Source organism: Excalfactoria chinensis, chromosome 26 (assembly GCF_039878825.1).
Source record: "Excalfactoria chinensis isolate bCotChi1 chromosome 26, bCotChi1.hap2, whole genome shotgun sequence".
NCBI classification, from domain to species: Eukaryota; Metazoa; Chordata; class Aves; order Galliformes; family Phasianidae; genus Excalfactoria; species Excalfactoria chinensis.
Window position 1 is genome coordinate 381072 of NC_092850.1, and position 19472 is coordinate 400543.

General features: G+C 59.4%; 2 protein-coding genes across 2 annotated transcripts; one reads left to right on the top strand and one right to left on the bottom strand.

Annotated features, from left to right (window-relative positions):
- Window positions 1-2470: 2470 nt before the first annotated feature.
- Window positions 2471-6191, bottom strand: MEF2B (myocyte enhancer factor 2B). The gene is made up of 8 exons (XM_072357653.1): window positions 6066-6191; window positions 5717-5920; window positions 5520-5648; window positions 5266-5431; window positions 4347-4462; window positions 3822-3933; window positions 3639-3735; window positions 2471-3117 (listed from the first exon to the last, which is right to left on the bottom strand). The coding sequence occupies exons 1-8, from the start codon at window positions 6117-6119 to the stop codon at window positions 2799-2801; spliced, it is 1197 nt and encodes a 398-aa protein (XP_072213754.1). The 5' UTR covers window positions 6120-6191; the 3' UTR covers window positions 2471-2798.
- Window positions 6192-14839: 8648 nt separating this feature from the next.
- TMEM221 (transmembrane protein 221) lies at window positions 14840-19077 on the top strand. The gene is made up of 3 exons (XM_072357450.1): window positions 14840-15275; window positions 17233-17318; window positions 17586-19077. The coding sequence occupies exons 1-3, from the start codon at window positions 14977-14979 to the stop codon at window positions 18101-18103; spliced, it is 903 nt and encodes a 300-aa protein (XP_072213551.1). The 5' UTR covers window positions 14840-14976; the 3' UTR covers window positions 18104-19077.
- Window positions 19078-19472: the final 395 nt, after the last annotated feature.

A 19472-nucleotide genomic window follows, 5' to 3' on the forward strand; every position in this document is an offset into this window, starting at 1 on the left:
GAATATTTCAGGGTTTGTGCTAAACAACCGAGTGGGTTTTCGGGGGAGGAGGGGGCTCGGCAACACCCCCGTTCCCGGTGCTCAGTTCGTCCCTGCTTTGCTGCGATGGGAAACGAGAAGGGACCGGACAGCACCGCGCTGAGGGATCCCAGCCCCTCGTCCCCAGCCCGGGGCTCGAACCCTGTCTGTTAAAGGGTGTGAAATGGAGAACGGCCCCGGTCTGCCTCATCGGGTGGCTGCGGGGACACGCAGTACTCAGCCCCAGAGCCCTCCTGGCACTGCTCCGTGTTTATACGTGGCCATAGGGATCTGACAGGAGACTGTCCCCCCCACCTCCTCTATCACCACAACCCCAAGGAACACAGAGAATCAGCCCCTACCCCTTTGGACTGTGATCCAGTCCTATAGGAACGCTCCCATGTCACTGTGGGGTGGGGACCCCAGAACCAGACAGACTGCTTCTTTTCCAGCAAACAGACCCCAGGGCTGCAAGATCTGCAATGACTCGATTTGAGGCACACAGAGTTCTGCCCCAATGCAGCTGCTGCCTGGATATGGAGGTGTCACAGCACAGGGAGGAGGACGAAGCTCCAACCATCTCTGCAGCTCCCAGAGCACAACACACTCCTGGTACAACACACTCCCTGGCCACGCTGGGCCTGCAGGTAATGGGTTTTAATGGGGTGGCTCCCCAGCTTACTGGGATGGAATGCAGAACCACAGAGGTGGCCCAGATCCTGGAGAACCATGGCCTTGAAGGATGGGTGGGTGGGGGATGCAGAGTGATGCTTCATCTCTTCCCAGTGCCATCCCAAGCACTGTCCACCTCCAAAAAGCTGTAGGTTCCTCACTGTAATCTTTGGGGTCAGCACAATGTGGCACCCCACAGCTCTGGGGGGGGGGGGGGGGGGGGGGGGGATCACAGCAAAGGGAGGCAGGTAGGAGCACGGGGGGCCGAGATGGGGACAGCCAGTGAGAAAAGCCTCCCCACAAAACCAAAGCGGGCTGAGGACACCCCGGGACACCCCCCCTTCCCTCCCGTTTGGGACCTGTCGCAATAGGATGTTACTGGACCTGCAGGCAGCCAGGGGTGTGCAGCTCCACTCGCTCCCGGTCTCCCACCGCTGCCCTCCAGTCTCCTGGTCGTTCCTGTGTCCCCGCGGTGCGATGTGGTTTGTGTCCCCCCCCCCCCCAACCCAGCAGCCCCAGCCCCTCCTCGGGGCTCACCTCGCCCTGACATTTCCTGGCGTTCCTTCCATGCCAGCGGGTTGCCATAGCAAATCTAAATCTTACAAACAAAACGAGGAGAAAAGCCTTATTAGCATATATTCAAATGAAGCATGCAATAATGCAAACCATAAATCATGCAGTCATTGCTATTCAATCAGTGTCTCTTACCCCAGCCCCCACATTTTCCGCGGGTGTTTCAGCTCCTCTCTGCATTCACAATCTCCCTCCCGACCCGGGGAACGCAGAGGGGACCATCCCCACTGTCTGAAGGCACCTGGGCTGCAGTCACCTCTGCCACCCAGAGCCCAGATTTGGGGTGATCGCTGCCTATTCCCATTGGCTGGGCACAACCTGGGGCTGGGGGATCCGTATCTGTGAGGCAGCAGCCCCTAATCCTGGCTGGTATTTATACCACTCGCTGGGCTCTATTAAATAGGAAAAACTCTCCCCAGGATTAATCTCCCTGTCGTGTTTTAATCTCGGGGCTCGGCTCCCTGTAATCCCCCCATGAGCTGAGCTCAGTGCTGCTGAGCAGAGAGGCCCCATCCTCACACCACTGTGATGCTGCAGTCCCCAAGCAACACCGGGGGAACCACACCTCCTGCCCCCATTAACCTGCAGTGTTTACCCTCTCCCTTGCTTGCCATGGCCGTACCCAACACACCACAGTGCCCACAGGACATTCCCCTGCACAGGAAGCAGCAAAACCCAGCCTTGAGCTGGGCAGGTGCCACCAAACATTGTCCCCACCGATGCTGGTATTTGGGGTGCAGGAGGGGCTTTTGTCCTCCCATCAATGGGAATGCTTCATGCACCCACAGCTCCCTGCAGCACGAGGCCACAGCAGCATCATTTTGGGGTCCCCCAGGGTTCATGGCTCGGCCCCACAGAGACACAGAGTCAATCAGAGCGGGGTGACCAGCTTGTCACCCATACCTGCACAAGAGGTGGCTCTGAGCTGCGAGGGGACACGGGAGAGAGCAGCGAGGAGTCAAAAGAAGCCAGGGCACGGCTCAGCTTTCCCTTTGGAGACATTAACGACCTGCCACCTCGTTAGGCACTCCGACCCCAAGGAACTCACACCAGGCACCCCGACACCCCCAGCTGTTTATTGGTGCGAATACAATAAATAGAGATAAAGAAAAGAGTCCCAGGGCAGCTGCCCCGGCTGTTCCCCCACCCTGGTCGTTGTAGGATGGGGCCCGCTGCCATCGCTGCTGCTGCTGCTGCTGCTGCTCTCAGTCCTGCTGCCACCCCGTGGCACTTCCCAGGCATTCCCACTCGGTGGGGACACGCAGGGACAGAAGGACGGACACAGTCGCACAGTGTCCGGCACTGGACATTGCACCTCTTCTGGGGGGGGGTCCTGGCTTCGCCGTGCCCTGCAGGATAAAAGCTGGGGGCAGAGCTGCAGGGGGATGCGGCGGTGTCCGGGGTGGGGAGGGGGCTCTGCTGGCAGCTGCATGGGAACGGGACCCCGTGGGAAGCCCCAGAGCTTGGGGACTTCTTGGGGGTCTGAGGTTGGGGTGGAAGCAGGGGGCTGCCTCCTCTGCACCCCCGCAGCCTCGCTATCTCTGCCACACATCCTCAGCCTGCGCCCGCCGCGTGGGGACCGGGACAGTGGCAGTGGACCTCTGCTCCTCTGCCAGAGGCTGGGGTGGGGGCAAGGGGTAAGGGTAACCCTTGGTATAGTCATCCCGTGGCTGGAGGTCTGCAGCACCTCGGGGGGCTTCGCTCAGGGAGGTCAGGCTGCCCGGGGAGGGCTGTGGGGCACCTGAAGGGCAGCCGAGCCCTGGGGACACCCGCTCCGACTTGATGCTGACGGTGTGGGGCTGCGGGGAGCTGCCTGGGGCCAGGTCCTCAGTGGGGACAATCCTGCTGCTGGCCCTGGGGTGAGAAAGAAGGGTAAGTATAAGGTCACTTCATGCAGCATGAAGGATATGGGGTAGAAAGGGACCCATTCCTGGGTCCCCATTCCCCTCAATTGGGGCTGAGAACCACCCAACCCATCTCGTGTTCCAACTCTGTCCAATTTCTCACCCCCAAGTGCAGCTGAGGGGGGGCGAGACATGCCCAGCCCAGTGCCTGCTTCCCAGGCTGCCATCCACCCACATGCTGGCACTGCTGCTGGGAGCCTGGTGTGCGACAGCGGGGGATGCAGGGACCAGGTCCCTGAGGGAAATCCATCTTTAAATAGGCTCTGGGACCGGCTGGGATGTGGTGGGTGGGGGGGTTCCCAGGGGCATCCCCATGCACCCCAGTTTGGGGTGAAGCCGGATGGCGCAGGGCTGTGCTTTGAGCATCCAAACATTGGGCTCAACACTAATCTGCGTTCACCTCGTCCCTCATCCCATTGACAGACCCCATCCCCTGCTGTATCCTGTCACCAGCCTGATTGCAGTCCTTACCCGAGTGCTGCCATGTCCCGCGGGGGCTGCCATGGAGCTGGAGGGCCAGGCTGCAGGAAGCCAGGAGGTGGTGGGACCTCACCAGCCCCAAACTCTGCTGAACAGGGGGTGGAAAGTGAGCAGGAGCTGAGAGGTTGTGACCAGGGCCATCCGACCATCCAAGGGTGTGGGGCCAGGACTTACCTGCTTGTGCTGGAGTGAGGAAGGGGAAACCAGTGAGGCTGTGGCTGGGGATACCAGGGCTGCCAGAGGTGAGCACTGGGCTCAAGGTCTGCAGACCAGAGTACAGCGGCCGCTGTGGAACATGAGGGTGCCCCTGGTCAGACACTGTGCTGCCAAACCCCCATGGGGGCTGTGACGCCTCCTCTCTACCCACAACCCCTTCCCACACCCCCCAGCAAAGCCCTGATGTTGGATGAGGAAGGGAATGGGAATATCCACACATATGGGTGACTTGCTGGGAAGTGCCTGGCTGCAGAGAGCTGAGGGCTGGGTGGAAACAGGGAACCCCTCAGTGCTATCCTCCATTGCACCCCTGCTGGGAAGGAGACCCAGTGGGGATAATGGCACTGAGCATCCTGCTGGCAGCTGCAGATCTGTGGTCTTGCATCTGTGAGGCCACTCTGGGGCTGGATCCTCCCCTGGCAGCACTGTTCCCATGTGTCAGTCTCAGGTGTCACAGGACTGAGGTTAACCCTTGTCACTCACTGCTGCACTGCTGCTGCTCCGGCGCTGCCCATCAGCTCCCAGGTACAGCGGTGGTGGGGTCTTGGTTGCTAAAGCTCGGTTCAGGCTTCCAGCAGGGAACAGGGGGTAGCCAATACCTGAAGGGATAGATGGACAAGAGGGTGGCACTCAGGGATGTGGAGCCCTGTGAGCTCCTGTCCTCGGAGGACCCTGAGTTTGTGGCTGGTGGCCTCAGTGTCCTCGTCCGTGGCAGGCGCTCATGCATGCCTGCTCAATGCTGCTATGAAGCCACTTCCTGCCCTGGCTGCACCTGGGCTGTGGCCACGGCCACGTGCTGTGAGCGGAAACGAAGGCGGTGGTCAGATCCGGCCCCAGAGACCAGTGGGGTGCAAACCTCCATGGCCAGACCCTGCTGTGGGGATACCCTACGGCAGTGCCACCACCCTGCACTGGGAGCACTGTGGCTCAGCTAACCCTGTTTGTGGCCAAACCACCCAGCATGCTGCTGCCCCCTTGCCACCTCCTACCCACCGGGGGGGATTTCCACTGGTCCAGCCCCAGCATCACTTTTTCCAGCTGCTTTTGCCCCCCAGGGCTCACTCAGCAGCACCCATCTCACAGGACGTGGAGTACCCCCCAAACCCAGCTCAGATGCAGCAGGTACAGGCTGTGTGGGGCCACCTGGGTGCCTCATGGCAATGACTCAGCAGTGCAGGAAGCAGCTGGAGGGAAGCAGCAGCCAGTGGCATTTCTGCAGCTGGGGCTGTGCTCCCTGCCCACGCAGCCACCCCAGCCCTGTTCCCGTTAAACCCCTGGGAGATGCTATGAGAGGAGCTTTGCATGTGGTATCCGGCCTGGAAAATCCCTATGAGAACTCCATCAGTGGGACCATGTCCTCGTTGTGATGCCACCAACATGCAGCCCTGCAGTGCGGACCTACCTGGGGGCATCGGTCCCGGAGAGCGTCCCGATGGCTTCGGCACTGTGGGTTTAAAGGTGGGCAGGCGACCCTGGCTCTGCGGGGAGCTGCTGGCACTGCCCAGGGCTCCATCACTGCTGCTTGGTGGGGAGCTGCTATAGGGGACATCAGGCAGCGGCACCGGGCTCTGTGGGGTGAAGCAGAGAGCTGGGCTCTGGGTTTGGGATGGGAACACACACTCTATACCCCTGTGCTGGGGTGCAGAGGCAACTCACATAAAAACGAGGCCGTGCCACCGTCAGATCCATGCCCTCATTCAGCTGCCGCAGCTTCTCACCAGGATCCAGCCCCTCTTCCAGCTCCAGCTCGTGGCTCTCCAGCCCCAACCCTTTGCGCTTCAGCGTCTGCAGGGAGTGGGGTGGTGAGTGGGACCCCCACCCTGCCCAACACCCCCCGCAGCCCCCGCTGCTACCTCGAGGATGTCGGAGTTGGTGCGGCTCTCGTGGGGCTCGCTGTACTCCGTGTATTTGAGCAGCACTTTGTCCATGTCAGTGCTGGCGTACTGGAAGAGGCGGTTGGTGCTGTTGAAGATGATGAGGGCGATCTCGCAGTCGCACAACACGCTCAGCTCATACGCCTTCTTCATCAGCCCGAATTTCCTCTTGGTGAAGGTCACCTATGGGGAAGGAGACACAACGCTGCCCCAAACCCACCACCGCAGCCCCATTACACTCTATTTCCCTCCAGCACCCAAACCCCTCCATGCTCCAGAGCACCCATCCCATCCTCGTAGCTCCTGATCCCTTCCCATCCCCCCCCACCTGCCGGTTCCGCTGATCCAATATTCGGCTGATCTGGATTTTTTTCCGGCCCATTTTGACTTCTTTGGCTCAAGGAGAGACTGAAAGAGAGAGAAAAAGCCCTGAGCACCCACCTCGAGCACCCCGCCTTCCTCACCCTTCCCCCATGGCACCTCCCCACGGTCCCTGCAGTGCTGCAGAGCACACAGAGCAGCCTCAGCATCCCAAAGCTGCACCCCACACTCGTCCCCACGAGGGTTTATGGGGGCTAACGGGGGAGGGGAGTTATAAAAGAGGCCGGGCTGGCTGCAGGGAGGGCTGTCCATAAGACGAAAGGGACATTTTTAGGTTCAGGTCTTTGTGTCTATTTCTTTTTTCTTTAAATTATTATTTATTTTAATATAGTGTGTTTTTTTGGGGGGGGTTTTGTTCTTTTGAATGCAAACAGACTAAATTTGATCTCAGCCGTTCATGGGTCAGGAAGTGGCTGTATGAGGAGACAGCAAAGCAAAACCACCCACCTCCTGCTGCCACGTGAGCCGCTGATGGGATGCGGGTGCTGCTCCTCGTGCTGCCCCCCCCCCCCCCAGCACCCATCAGCCCAAACCCCCTCTGTGATACTGCTGGGGCGCCACAGGTGGCAGTGAGATGTTCCCAATGGAATCCCTGCACCCACCTCCAAACTTGGAGCAGCCCTGCACCAACGTTGTCCGTAGAGTCCCCAAGCCATGGCCATGGGGCAAGAGCTGACCCATAGTGCTGGGACTCTGCACAGCTCTATGGGGGATGATGGTCCCCATGTCCCCATGTGAGCCCCACACTGCAAGGATCAGGGTGCGGGTAGGGGAAGCACCAACCCTTTGCTCTCCGATGCCCCAACCCGACCCGTTTCCTTCTCTCGAGCACGTTGCCATTTACCATCTTGCTCAGCTTCTATATTTAGCTGATCAAAACTAATTTTAATTTATGGAAGGAAATTGCACTGCCGTTCCCACGGCCCTGCTGCCACCCCACATCCCCGGGCCCACGCAGGGCGTGAAGGTACAGGGGGTGACGCGACCACCCCGATCCCATGAGGAACAGCCAGGAAAAGCCAACAGTTCCCTGGTGGCACCGTAGAGGTTTCCCAAGGATGTGCATGGTCAGAGCCAGCCCCACCTGAACCATAGCACAGTGCATCTCTTGGGTGGGGGCTCAGCTCCCACCTGCCCACCCCCAACCCCAATCCCACAAGCTATATGTTATCAGGGTGCAGAAATATGAGCTGTTGCCATCAAGCTCTGCTCGCAGCCCGGTGTTGGCCCACAGCATCCCTGCGAGTGCAGCACGGCTGCACCCCAAGGGGCTATTTTTAAAGGCTCGCAGACCTCAGTGGGGAGGAGAGGTTGAGCAGTGCAAGCTCAAAGGTGCTGGGGGGGGACAAAGGTTGCGTGCAGCAGGGATGCTGAGTGCTACCCATGACCCCTGGGATGCTGCGGTATCCCCACACGGCTTCAGCCCCCCATCATCCAGCTATGACTGCAGGTGGGAAGCTCAGGGTGAGCCGATCCCCCTCTCTCCATCCCCATTCTCAGTGCCCCACGGTGTGGCCTCGTGCAATGAGTGGGATGGTTTCATCAGCCTCCTCCTTGAGTTCCTCGTTAGGGCAGCTCCACTCCTCCTGGGGCATCGCCTCGGCCCTGCAGGTCCTGATATGGGGCACTGGGCAGGGATGTGCTGTTGCCCAGAGGTGAGGGGTTCGGACACCGCAGTGCGGCACAGCTCCTCCTGCCCTCCCCCCCCCCCCCTCCTCCCCTCTCCCCCTGCAGGTATTAAGAGCCGCGGAGGGAGGGGGAGCTCATGCTTTGGATTTTAATTGCTGTGATGAGGTGATAAGCAGCGCTCCGGCTGCAGGCGATTAGCGAGTCGCTTTGCCACATCCAAGGACAGCACCAAGGGAGCAGCACCGCGGTGCCACAGGGACAGCATCACCCCAGGGGAGAGAGGGATGATGAGAGTGTGGGAAAGGACGCGCGGCTTTGGGTGCTCCCAGCAAAACACAGCGGAGCTCTCAGACCTTCAAACCCAACCTCGATGGTCTCTCACCCTGTACCAGGCTGGGTGAGGAGCCCGCTGTCATCCTCCGCCTTCCCTTTAACAGAAGCTGCTGCACTCCTTGGCGTCCCGCCGGCCCCGCTGCCTCCCACACACAGGTATCTTTAGCTCCGGCCCTGCTCTCTCGCACGCACTCAACCCGCATCCCCCAGCACCACGAGTTGTGACCCCCCCTCCCCCTCCAAACATGACCAAAGCCCCTCCAGGACTCACGGCCCTGCAGCCACCGTGGTGCTGCCCCAGCCCTCTGACTGCACCGAGGTTTATAATTAACTCCCCGTTTCCTGTGCGTCTTTTGGGGGGTCAGTTGCACCACGACGGAGCGTGCAGGGCTTCCGAGCTGCTCTCTTAATCAGCTGCAAAGCGGCCTCTGGGAGCAGAGTGTTTATTGACACGTTCTGCACTATGTGCAGAAGCAAAGCCCCACGGTGGCTGTAGGGTTTGGCTGTGCTGGTTTGGTCCTGGGCTGGTTTGGTACCATGGTGGCACACATTTCACACCAGGACTTTTGCACTATTATGTCCTTCTTAATCACTAGTGACCCCAGAAACAATGAGTGCAGCAAGCTGGACAGATTCCCCTCATGTACAGCCCAGAGGGCAGCTCTGCAGTCATGTCCTGTGCCCAAAGCAGGGATGCAATGAGGGAAGGGATGCAATGAGGGAAGGGATGCAATGAGGGAAGGGATGCAATGAGGGAAGGGATGCAATGAGGGAAGGGATGCAATGAGGGAAGGGATGCAATGAGGGAAGGGATGCAATGAGGGAAGGGATGCAATGAGGGAAGGGATGCAATGAGGGAAGGGATGCAATGAGGGAAGGGATGCAATGAGGGAAGGGATGCAATGAGGGAAGGGATGCAATGAGGGAAGGGATGCAATGAGGGAAGGGATGCAATGAGGGAAGGGATGCAATGAGGGAAGGGATGCAATGAGGGAAGGGATGCAATGAGGGAAGGGATGCAATGAGGGAAGGGATGCAATGAGGGAAGGGATGCAATGAGGGAAGGGATGCAATGAGGGAAGGGATGCAATGAGGGAAGGGATGCAATGAGGGAAGGGATGCAATGAGGGAAGGGATGCAATGAGGGAAGGGATGCAATGAGGGAAGGGATGCAATGAGGGAAGGGATGCAATGAGGGAAGGGATGCAATGAGGGAAGAGACGCAATGAGGGAAGAGACGCAATGAGGGAAGGGATGGGGGTGGTCATGGGGGATTCAGTCCCTGGGGCTGGAGTCGTCCCCAGTTTAGCAGAAGGGACACACAGATTCTGCTTGCCGGGGCTGGATGTGCCTTTCTGAACTTGGCAGCATTTCATTTTCCCACCCCACAATGTGGGAATCAATGCGGAAACTGGAGGAAAAAATGAAAAAGTAATAAGAAAAGATGAGGATTTCGTTGTCTATGGGTTGTAATGTAGGTTTGACCAGGAGCTGCAGCATGCAGAGGGACCAGACCAACAGGATGGGTGCATCCATCCGGTGGGAGCTGCCCCGCTCTATGCTGGGGATGTGGCCCATCTCCATGAGGATGGTCAGTGCTGGGGCTCAGTGCCACCCCGAGGCTGGCACGGGGAAACATCGACGTTGAGCAGCGTTTCTGCAGACGGGGCCTTCTGCTTTTTATAGGTTGTTTAAACAACCAACCAGTAGGAACCAGAGCGGGGCCGGCAGGGGGGAAGCAGGAGGAGCCTGCCGGGAAGGAGAGCCTGGGGGGACAGGGGGGCAGCTGGGGGCATGGAGCTGTGGGGACAAGGGGTCCCAGCAGCTTCTTCCCTATCTCACATACACACACACACACCATCAATTGAGCCTCCAAATGCAGCCACGATGAGCACCACTCCAGCACCATGCAAAAAAAAGTCCCTGGGGGCAATTAAAATGTGTGTGTGTGTCTGCTGCTGCAGCACAAGGCTGGGCAATAGCACTGCCCTGCATCCCTCCAGAGCCACATCCAGGCTGGGGGTTGGGGGCCGTGGCCTCATTGGGGTGATGCAGAGTGAAAGTCCCGACAGCGCCCGGCCCTGCTGAGTGAGGTGCAGCATCAGGCAGGGGCTGTTTGGTTCCGAAATGACTGTGTGGGAGGAGGAAGGATGGCAACGACCCCCCACCCTGAGGCAGTTCTTCCCCTTGGGAAGGCTGATGGACATCTAACCCCCCCCTGGGGCCCAGGCCATCCTTTCTGCTCGGTGCTGGCAGTGCTGCCCGCAGCAGGAGCAGGCTGTTGCTGCAGAGCTGGGTCACCCCGTGCAACAGCTGAGCATCAGTGTAGGGAATGATGTCTGTTTGCTGCTGGATGGCTTGCTGGGGCAGCCATGAGGTTGGCGATGGCTGAGCCCACCCTCATGGCCCCAGATCTGTGTGCTGTACAAACCTGGTTTGCTCCTGGCAGTCCTGCTGTGAAGAGGAGTGAAATTCAAGGGTCTTAAACAAAGCAATCCTTGCCCCGCTCCTGGTCTTACATCACCCCATCATGGCTTAGTGAGTCTGACCCCCCAGCCCCTTTGCTGCTGCAAGGATGTGGGTGTAAGCAGGAATCCCCCTCCCTTACACTGTGCAAAGCTCTCTAACTCTGCTTCTCACCCACAGCACCACACCGAGCACCAAAGTACCCCCAGTGCCCAAGACTTGGAGGCAAGCAGGAACATCTGAACTCTTAAATCAAACCTAGGGCCTGCATCTACATGCCAGATCCCACACCCTGAGCTGCACAGGTTTTCCCCTGACCTGTGTGTCCTGTCCAGCTTGCAGTCAGGAACATGGGACAAGGCCAGCAGTCGGCTCCCTGCTCTGCTCACCCACGCTGCCTTCTCAGCAGGGGCAGCAGCCCACTGAGGGTGCTCAGCCCATCACTGCCCTGCAGCTCACCTACCAGCTGCCTCCTTAATTCACTACCTGCAAAACTCCATCCCTGCAGCCACAGCAATGGGAAACTTTCCATCATTAAAAGAGTAAAGCCCCGGGGATGGGGACTTGCTGGCAGTGGGCAGAGGACTCAGCAGAGGATGCACCCTGCTGCCCCTGCATGATGGAGAGGTTCATATGAGAGGGACACGTTGGAAGTGCCACATGTGGGCAAGACAGAGCCGTGGATGGGGGACATCCCTCAGGAGCAAGAAAGTAACCAAGCTCCAGTTTAGTGCCAGACCAGCACATGATCCCAGCAAAGCCATGGGGAGATCGAGCCCAGGTTGGGGTGTCTGTTCCCAGCCGGGCTGTGCCGTGCCTCAGTTTCCCCGCAGCACAGCGGGTTCAGCCCCACCACTGAAAGGCCTGGGGACCTGGGGTAGGCAGCCACAGTGCCGGGCAGGGCGGCTGCCCGCCAGGCTGCACTTTTGGGTTAAACCCAGGCGTTCCTCTGAGCGCAGACACGAGTAAAAATAACCGGCCGGAGCGCGGCGCAAACCACAGGCTTTTTATAGCCCGCCATCCCTAGACGGCGGGGCGGGGGCCGGGGCTCCGCCGTGCTCAGGGCAGCCCACAGGGCGCCGTCCCGGCCGCACCGCACCCCGAGCCAGACGGGGCCGCCCCCTCCCCCGTCCTGTGCGCACCGACGGGGCGGCCGCTGCGGGGCTGCCGGCACCGAGGGGTCCCGCCGAGGCTCGGGGCTGGGGCAGCGCTGCCCGTTCTCCCCGTCGCTTATCCCGGTGCCAGCCGCCGGCTCAGCCGCAGCTCCCGGTTTCCCCACCGGGTGCGGGGGTAACTCCGTGCCCCCGTGCGCACGGGACCCCACCTCTCCGCCCGGGACACGCACCTGGACACCGGCTCCTCCTCCTTGCTACGTCTCCGCCGGCACGGCCGCGGGTGCCTGGCTCTGCAGCGGAACCGGCCCGGCCCGGTGCGGTCCCGCCGCGGTCGGGTCCCGGTGCCGGTCCGGTGCCGGTGCGCTCCCGGGAGCCGCGCGTTACCCGCTGCCTGCTCCAGCCGCACGGAAACATTTGCATATCCCCGCCCCCCGCGCGGTTAAATTTGCATAGTGCTGCCGGGCTCGCTCGCCATTGGCTGCTGAGGAGGGGCTAGTTTGCAAACCCCGCCCATTCGAGGGAAAGGGGCGGGGCGAAGGGCGCGCGTTGCGCCCCGAGGTTGGGGTCGGTGTTTGGGGCCGTGGGGGGGGCTGCCATAAAGGTGAGGTTATGGGGTTTGGAGTGTGAATGCGAGGGATGGGTGGGCCCTAGAGATGGTCGTGTCCTCACTGAGGTGGGACAGGTGCAGTGTTAGGGCTTCCCAGCATCGCCGGCCCATCCGCCATAGGGCTGGGGTTGTCCACAGCCCGGCCCTCCCCGTGTCATAAAACCACAATGAAACCTCATATGTCCCCTCAGCCCTATAGGAAGGACCGACAGACACCGTGTGGGGCAGCCCCGGCCTTTGCTCAGCTCGGGGACGGTTTGCTCAGCACGACCCTGCCCTGCAGGGAGCGGTGGTGCAAACCGAGGCGGGGGGTCGGTGAACCGCGGTGACATAACGTGAGGGAGGCGGAGAGGAAGCGCTGGGTACGCTGAGAAGAACCTCGATGTGCAGCCCTGTGGCCTCAGAGCAAAGCAAAGCTCAGAGCATCACACGCTGCAAACCCCAATGCTGCCGTTCTCTCTCAGTGTGTGTGTGGGGGAGGAGGGGTCAGGCCTTGGTGACAGCCAGGAGATCCCAGCTGTGATTTCCTGGGCACACAGTATGGCAGTGGGGCAGCTTCAAACAAGGGAGAACATATGTGTCTGGGGATGCTGCAGCTCCAAACAGGTGAGGGACGACCCCAAATGCACTTTGCAGAGCAAAGCGAGATGCTGCTGCATTGCATGGTGACAATGCAGTGGGTGGTTCTGGGCTTGGGGGGACACTGATGTGCTGGGACTTTGCATCCAAGCCCCCAGGTCAGCCCCAGGGAGGAGGAGGGCACTGCCTGCCCTGGAGCTGCTCGTCCCATTGGGAGCAGCAGTGTTTACAGCAGGGAACTGATGCAACACTGAACTCACGTGCCCAGGCAGCAGGTGGGAAGGAGCTGGATGGAAATGAGCTCCCCAGGAGGTGGGATGCGTCCTTGTACCTTGCCATGCTGGTCCCAGTTCCTGAGCAGTGGGGGCTGGATGGAAGGAGCCCCCTTGGATCACACTTTCTGTGGGGTTCGTGCAAGCAGAAAGGACACGACATCTTTCTCAGAGCTGCTTTTAAAGCTCGCGATTTATAGAGGGCTTCAGAGTGCAATTAGCAGACTGTTAATTAGCCCTGCTCATAATCCTAATTGATCGTGGAGAGGAGGTGGGAGGGAGAGCAGGAGTGCAGGAGAATCAGGAGAGCAGCATCCGGCACCAACGTGTCCAGCTGTCCCCAGCTGTCTATTCCTGCCCCTGCTACAAGGCAGGGACACACGAGGTGGCCTCTTGTCTGCTTGGAGCATGGGACCTCCCTGACCCTTCCTTCACCTTTTGGTCTCCTGGGGCTTGGCTTGGCCTGGGGCTGCTTCCAGCTGAGCCTTCTCTTTGAGTGCGGGACTGTCCCTGGGGTCAGGGGGTGCTCTGGGGGTTGTCCAGGCTCTGGTTGGCTGCTCCCAGCAAGCTTAAAAGCTTTGAGCTCCCTCTTGAGGCCCTTCCTGCCCCCAAATCCAGGGGCTTGGGGAGACCTGAGCTGAGCCCTGAGTGATGCAGCCACAAGGAGGGGATAAGGGCACCGACCCTGACCCAAATACCAGGGATGTGGGCCTGGGGACTGCCATCCCCCATAGGCAAATATGTAAGCGGGGCTGGAAATGAGCAGAGAGCCAAACCCTCAGTGCCTGCCAAGGCCAACAACGCCAGCGTTCAAAATAGCCCCATGTCCCACGCGGCTCCAAAGCAAAGGGTGCCAGCAGGAACCACCCACGCAGGACAGGCGGCTTGGACGGAAAGGTCACCCATCCTGATCCCACAGCTGGGCTGGGCATGGGCCCAAATGCTGATGACACCAGGTTGGTGGCATACCCCATCCTGCGTCCTCATCCCGGCCCTGGCAGGGCACATGCAATGTGAGTGGAAAGGCATAGCCCTTATCTCCCCTTTTTTCCCCATACAGGTGGGAAACGGCCTCTCTGGGGACTGAGGGTTTGAATGGGGATCCTCTGCCTCAGTTTCCTCGCTGTTCCTGAATGTATTCCCAAAATAAAAGGGGATCTGCAGAGTGAATGTTTCCAAATGGGGTTGCAGAGGTTGTTCAGTGCTACTCCCTCCTCCCTTCCCCCTGCCCCCTCACTCGTAAGGAGTGCGCTGCAGAGGGCAATTCCCAGCCATTCCCAGGGGAAGAAGCGCTTTTGCTTCCCAGGATATTTATAAGGCACGGGAAAGTTGGGCCGGCCCCACGTTCCGGCGGCTGGCGGTCCTTCCTCAGCCTCACAGGGACGAGTTTCGGGTGTTCACTCCTAACTTGTGTCTAACAGCTGAGGCCAAACGCACCTACCCGGGTGTCCCCTTCCTCGACTCGGGGCGGCTCCCGGTCGGGAGGGAGCTACGTGGGAACGGGGCGAGAGAGGGCCGAGGGGGCGGCGGGGGGTACCGGTGGGGTACTGCCAGCCCCCCCCGTCCATCTGACCCCGCAGCCCCCGCCCTGTTCCTGCCCCTTTACTCTGCGCTCCGACCCCGGGGGAGGACGCGGGAGGAGCCGCTCCGCGTTGCCCGGGGCGGGGTGGCCCGGTTTTGGGGGGAGGTCCGGGGGCAGGACGGGCTGAGGAGGGCAGGACCGCCCCGTCCGGGCAGCGGTGCGCGGAGGGAAGCGGCACTCCCGTGGTTCAGCGCTCGGTCCCGGGGCGAACTGGAGGTGCACGCCGCTTCTCCGGCTCTGCCCGGCGTTCCCCGGTTCGCGGTGCCGGCCCCGCCATGCCCTCCTACCCGCAGCGGACCCTGACGGTGCTCCTGCTCTTCGGCACGCTGTCCGCCGCCATGGCCCTGCTCGCTTCCAGCCTCATCTTCCAACTACCGGCGTGGCGGACCGCTCCCGGTATTGGTCCCGGTGCCGTTCGAGGGGCGCTGCCGGAGTCCGCGGCCGCCGTTTTGCTGCCGGTGTCGGCCGTGCTGGCCGCGCTCTGCCTCGTGCTCAACGTGAGCTGCCTCCTTCTCTGCCTCCTCCACGGCTACTTCAGCACCGAACTGTGCCGGGGGCAGCTCGGGCCCGAGCGGTGAGAGCGGGGGGCACCGCGGTGGGAAGGGGGGAGCACCGGGGACTGGAAGGTGTGTGGGGGGGCACCGGGGTGCTCTTGGACCTCTGGGGGCACAGAGAAGTTCGAAGGGGTTTTGCCGCTCCTCTTCCCCCCCCTGCGATATTGGGGGCTCCCTGGGAATGGTGAGCAGGGGGGAGCTGCAAGGGTTGGACCACTCTGGGTTTGGGTGAACGCTGAGCAGTCATAGCCCAAATAACTCCCTGCTGCACCCTGCCTTGAAGTGGGGTTACCTCTGGCTGATCAAGCCTGGGGCTGTAAATTTGCCCCCTGCACTGTTGCTGCACGTAGTGACTGCATTGATGAGCTCACAGCCGCCCCGAGGAACCCAATGGAGTTACCCAAGAGCATCCCTGGGTGATCCCAGCCCTCATTGCTGTCTGCACTCTAAGCCACCTGGGTTTGTCCCACAGCACAGCGGTGACCGCCAGGTGACCGCAGGCCCAGGTTTGGTGACCAGCAGACATGTGCTGACTTAATCATTACCAGCACATTTACACTTGCAGAACTGTTTCCAAAGCTATTAGTTCCTCTCTGCTTCCTCCACCACGACCAACCTGGCTTTGGTGGGTTGCTCAGCTCCTGGGTGAACCAAAAATAAAAGCAATGTGCAAATTAATGGCAGTTCAGTGCAGCTCAGTGGAAGCTGGACCATCCATGTGGCCGTTTTGGGACCTCTGTGAGCAAAGTCAGAACTCAGCTGGAGGAAACAGGCTCAATAGCAGCTCTGGAAGCTTCAGGTGTGAGGCAGGATGAAGCACTGAGCAGTGGCTGATGGAGGTGACATATAGACACAGTGTGAGTTGAGCAACCAGCTCCAGGGCTGGTGGGTTGGAGCTGCCCTCACCCCACCGAGCAGGGAAGCTGTTCCTAAACAATCTGACTCTCTCCCTTCGATGCCGTTTGCTGCCATTTCTCCGTGGCCCCACCGGGCGCTGGTTTCATTAGGGGACCCGCTCACGTCCCAGGGACCTTTCCCACGTTGGGGCTGTCACACTGAATTACCGCTCCGCTTCTCAGCGCTGCGTTCAATAGTCCGAGCCAGCTCCAAACAAAGTCTTTCTCCTCCCCGCTAATCCCTCCCGACTCAGGTAATTAAGAAAACAAAGCGGCTGCTCTTCCTCGCCGGGCAGCGGGTTCAGGCTCTATTAACGGCTACTGGCTGCAGCGGGCCCAGGAGGAGGTCATGATGCTGGGGCACTCCGGGGGGGGTGGAGAAATAGGGACAGGGCACAGGCGTCCCTTGGCTGCTGCGTTTGTCCTATGGGGTGTAGGGAGCCGACTGCCTTGGAAGGGCAATGTGAGGTCTGGCCCTGCCTGCTGTCCTGCGTCCTTCCAATGGGCCCCTTGGCTTCTGGAGGTGCTGCAGAACCCATAACAACCTGTGCAGCCCTGGAAAGGAGCTGTTCTTCTCACGTGGTTTAGGTACGATTCAAATAGCAACCCCCCCCCCTTCAGACAAAGGGCTTGCAATCTGAGCTGAGCAAAGAAATCCACTTCGCAGGTTGCAAAGACAACCTGGCCTTGCTTAATTCAGTGCACCAACACTTTGCTTTTCACTCCTTCTTTAGGGGGGAGATGGGCATGATGCCTCACTTTTGTTTCTTGCTTGCTCTACAAGGTTTGCTAAACAGGACAAATCATCTGCAGAGAGCCCTGAGCCACCTGAATCTCTCCTCTCTGCCCTACCTGCTTTCCATAGAACAGCCAGAATCAGACATCTCCAAATCCTGCCCCTGAGTGGGAACAGCCCACGCAGAGCTGTGCTGCACAGGGGAAAGCCCAGTTCTGCAGAGCTCCTCGGGCTTGGGATTCGGCCCTGAACATCTCTCTGCAGAAGCAGCATTTCAATTCCTCAGCAGGAGCCAGGAGACAACGCAGCCCCTTCTCAGCAAAATGTTTTCCTCTCGTTTTTCAGGGCAGATTGGTTCCTCCTGGACAGCCGGACAGTTCGCCATGTGGCCATTGGCTTGTTCTGCTGTGGGGTCTCAGTCTACCTGACAGGTAAGTGCTCAGTGCCCAGGAACACACTCTGCTGTGGGGGGAAGGCAGGGACTATGCCCAGCCCAGGCTGCTCTCTGGTTGCTGATTGCTCGTGAGCTGCTGCATTTCAACCAAAGCATCAGGTTTGCTTTGCAAATAGCATCACCCGTAGCATGAACTTTCTGCTTTAGTTGAGCAACCCCCACGGGGCAGTACTGGCCTGAACTTTGCAGGTCAGATGCATTGAGTCCATCTGGTTCCTCACGGTGTGCTGCACTTCCCTTCCAGCTCTTGCTATCTACATGCTGCTGCTGTTTGAACTGGAGGCTGGCATTGCTAGTGCCTGCATCCTCTCCTCTGGCATCATTGTGCTGTTGGTGACGGTGACGCACACCCTGATCCGAGCCTCCCAGCTGTCACGCCGCAGCCGCTCTGAGATCTCTCACACTCTGTATGAGAATGACTCTGCCCAGCACAGCGAAACTCCTGGCAGCAACCTGAACAACAAGAGCATTGCTGTGCCCCGACCCCGGCCTGAGATCCACCGGGAGTTCTCCTTCCCTCCATTCCTGGAGCGCAAATCCGAGCTGGGCTCCCCGGCCAGCAGCAATTTCACCTCCTCGGGCAGCCCTGGGGCACACTCTGAGAAGGAGAGCTACCACCTGCCCCGCACGCACAGGACGCTGTCAGCAGAGTCAGCCTTGCTGCAGGCACAGGGCAAGCCCTGGAACGGTGTCACCCATGAGATGAGGAACGTGCTGGCACGCAAATCTGGAGCCTCGGGCAAGGACTCGACCCTGGTGTGAGCGGAATGCCCATCTCATGACAGCAGAGCTGCAAGCACCACATCCAAGATCTGCGTCTCTGTTTAGAGCTTAATACAGGTCACAGCACAGCCCAGGTGTCAATGATCCCTTGTGAGATCAGGACGGCTGATTTTCCACCCTCTGCCCTCCTCGGAGGATGCTGCGTGGGCCTGTGCAGCCACAGCCACAGGTTTTCTTTGCTGAGAAGACTGGGTTCCCAGCCTTTCCTGCAGTGCTGTTGGCATTTGTGTCCCTGCAAACAAGGACAGCAGCGGCAGGGCAAAGGCTCATGCAGGACTGTCCCATCTCTGCAGGGCACTGAACAGCAGCAAAGGAAGTGGCACATGTATGAGGAGTGAGAGGACATTGTCCAGCAGCAGACCTACCCTCCTTCCCCAGCAGTCCCAGCTAGTTGCTCTAGCTGGCCATGCCTTTCTCCCCTTCCATTGCCTTCCTTCATCCTCCTCTATTCCCTCAGTCACCAGCACTTCAAACCCCAGGGCAAGACATGGGAGCTGCCCATCCTGTGCTCTGTGGGAAAACCTTGCTGGGGATTACCTGGACATCACAGTGCCAACTGTCAGTGCTGAGACCTGAGGTGCAGGAATGGTTGTGTTGGTGGTTCTCTGCTGTCTGCAGTTCAGAATGCACAAGTGCAACTGCTGCTTCTGTGAAACACGAGTGGGTTTAGCTTGCAGTTACTGCAGCCACATGCTTGGATCTTCCCCACATCCTCATCATCCAGCAATCTGTGAAGCATTTCAGGGAATGAAGGAAGGCCTCTAATCCAGATCCCCCCTCACCTTCCATGTTGTTATCCTCAGAGACACCTGTTTCCCTGAGCACAATGCAAGTACTTCTTTGGAAACCAAGTCTAGCTCTGCTTTGATTCCTGTATCCTTGGTAAATTCTTCAGCAGAACAGAACTGTTGGTTCCAAGAGAGATTAACACTGCATGACACAGAATGAAGAAAGTCCTTTTTTTTCCCCCCCAGAGAACGGGACAGTTTCTTTCTCACTTGAAAGGCTCCAACTCCGCATGTCTTTGTTTTGCTCCATGCCCTTTGAAATACACAGAGCCAGCAGGCTCCAAGACCCCCCAGCCCGAGCAAGCAAGAGGGGAAGGTCTGAGACAGAACAAACTTGTTTTCCCTTTTTATTCTTGTTCTCACTAAGACCAAACTCAGCGACCCTTTGGCACACATATGAAAAGCTCCCCTTGCAGAACACCCCCCCGAACAAGGCTGAAGTGTGCCCATGTTCAGTCTGGACACAACCATCTACAAAATACTGAAAGCAAGACCTAGTTTTCTTGAGATATTTCTGTGGCCAAAGGTTAAAGAGGAAAAACATCTCCTAGCAGTCCACC